The sequence below is a fragment of the Capsicum annuum genome, unplaced genomic scaffold (genome assembly GCF_002878395.1).
Source record: "Capsicum annuum cultivar UCD-10X-F1 unplaced genomic scaffold, UCD10Xv1.1 ctg755, whole genome shotgun sequence".
NCBI classification, from domain to species: domain Eukaryota; kingdom Viridiplantae; phylum Streptophyta; class Magnoliopsida; order Solanales; family Solanaceae; genus Capsicum; species Capsicum annuum.
Genome location: NW_025885708.1, coordinates 1 through 1,171, shown reverse-complemented (window position 1 = coordinate 1,171; position 1,171 = coordinate 1). Strand labels below are relative to the sequence as shown.

Genomic DNA, 1,171 nt, shown 5'->3' with positions numbered 1-1,171 from the left:
TTCTCTTGCAATTCTGCTTCAAACACATATTTTTTAACCGAGGGTCTATCAGAAACAGTCTCTCTATATCCATAAAGGTCTTATACATCCAACCTCTTCCCAAACCCAATTAGTGGAATTACAATTTTGCGGTTAGTATACGTCGCTGCTCCTTCCGTCCCAAAATAAGTGTCTTACCAAAAAAAAATTGTCCCAAAATAACTATCACTTTTAGAATTCAAGAGAAAAATTACTCCCTCCGGCTCATATATTGATCATTTTCCTTTTTACATGCATGTTAACAAATCATAAATAAGAAGATAATTTTACTAATTCGCCCCTTAAAAACTTCTTGGAAACTTTAAAAACAACTGCGAACACTTTCAAAAAGAATTAATTGCAAGGGTAGTATGAGAAAAAATTAATTAATGTTTTCTTAATTTAGTAAGGTGGACAACTAATATGATAGAGTTATTTTTAATAAGATGACCAACTAGTATGGGACGGAAAGAGTAGTATGTTTTTCCAGCTATACTACACATTGTATTAATTGATTCTCAATGGATCAATGGACGTGAGTTTTGCTAAGGTGACACTTATTGTGGTACGGAGCAAGTATGCAAAAAGAAAAGTCTTTTTTCTTCCTAGGCCATAGCAAACAAAAAAGGGGAAAAAGTTAACCATCTTAGATAATTAAATGGAGAACAGCATAATACCCATCAATCATAATATCCCAAGTGACAATATCTCTTTGAGACATTTTATCAAACACCAACCGTGCATCTTCAATTTTCCCACAATTCGCATACATACCAAGCAAAGCAGTCTGAACAAACGGGTCATCATCAAACCCAAGTTTACAACCCAACCCATGAATCTCCATCCCTTCACGCAAGGCCAAACCCCTCGACGCAGCTTTCAGCAATGGCGGGAAGCTAAACCTGTCAACTTCCAACCCATTTCTTCTTCCATATTCGTAAAACAATAACGCGTTAACGGGTTCCTTAGACCGCGAAAGCTCGCGAAATAGCTTGTCGGTGAGATGGGTTTTTGGGTATTGTAAAGAGGAGAAAATGGAAAGGGAGTAGTCAAGGGATGAAGGGAATTGAAGGGAAGAAAGAATGAGGTGTAAAAGGAGGGAATTGGTGTTTGATGAGTTCAAGTTTTGGTGGAGGATTTGGGTGTGGATTTG

General features: G+C 37.1%; 1 protein-coding gene across 1 annotated transcript; it reads right to left on the bottom strand.

Moving 5' to 3' along the window:
* Positions 1–695: 695 nt before the first annotated feature.
* Positions 696–1,164, bottom strand: LOC107849530 (pentatricopeptide repeat-containing protein At4g14820; the record flags this gene model as incomplete). The annotated part of the gene is given in 1 exon segment (XM_047405181.1): positions 696–1,164. A coding segment is annotated over 1 exon segment (167 nt), but the record flags the coding sequence as incomplete, so codon positions are not given.
* Positions 1,165–1,171: the final 7 nt, after the last annotated feature.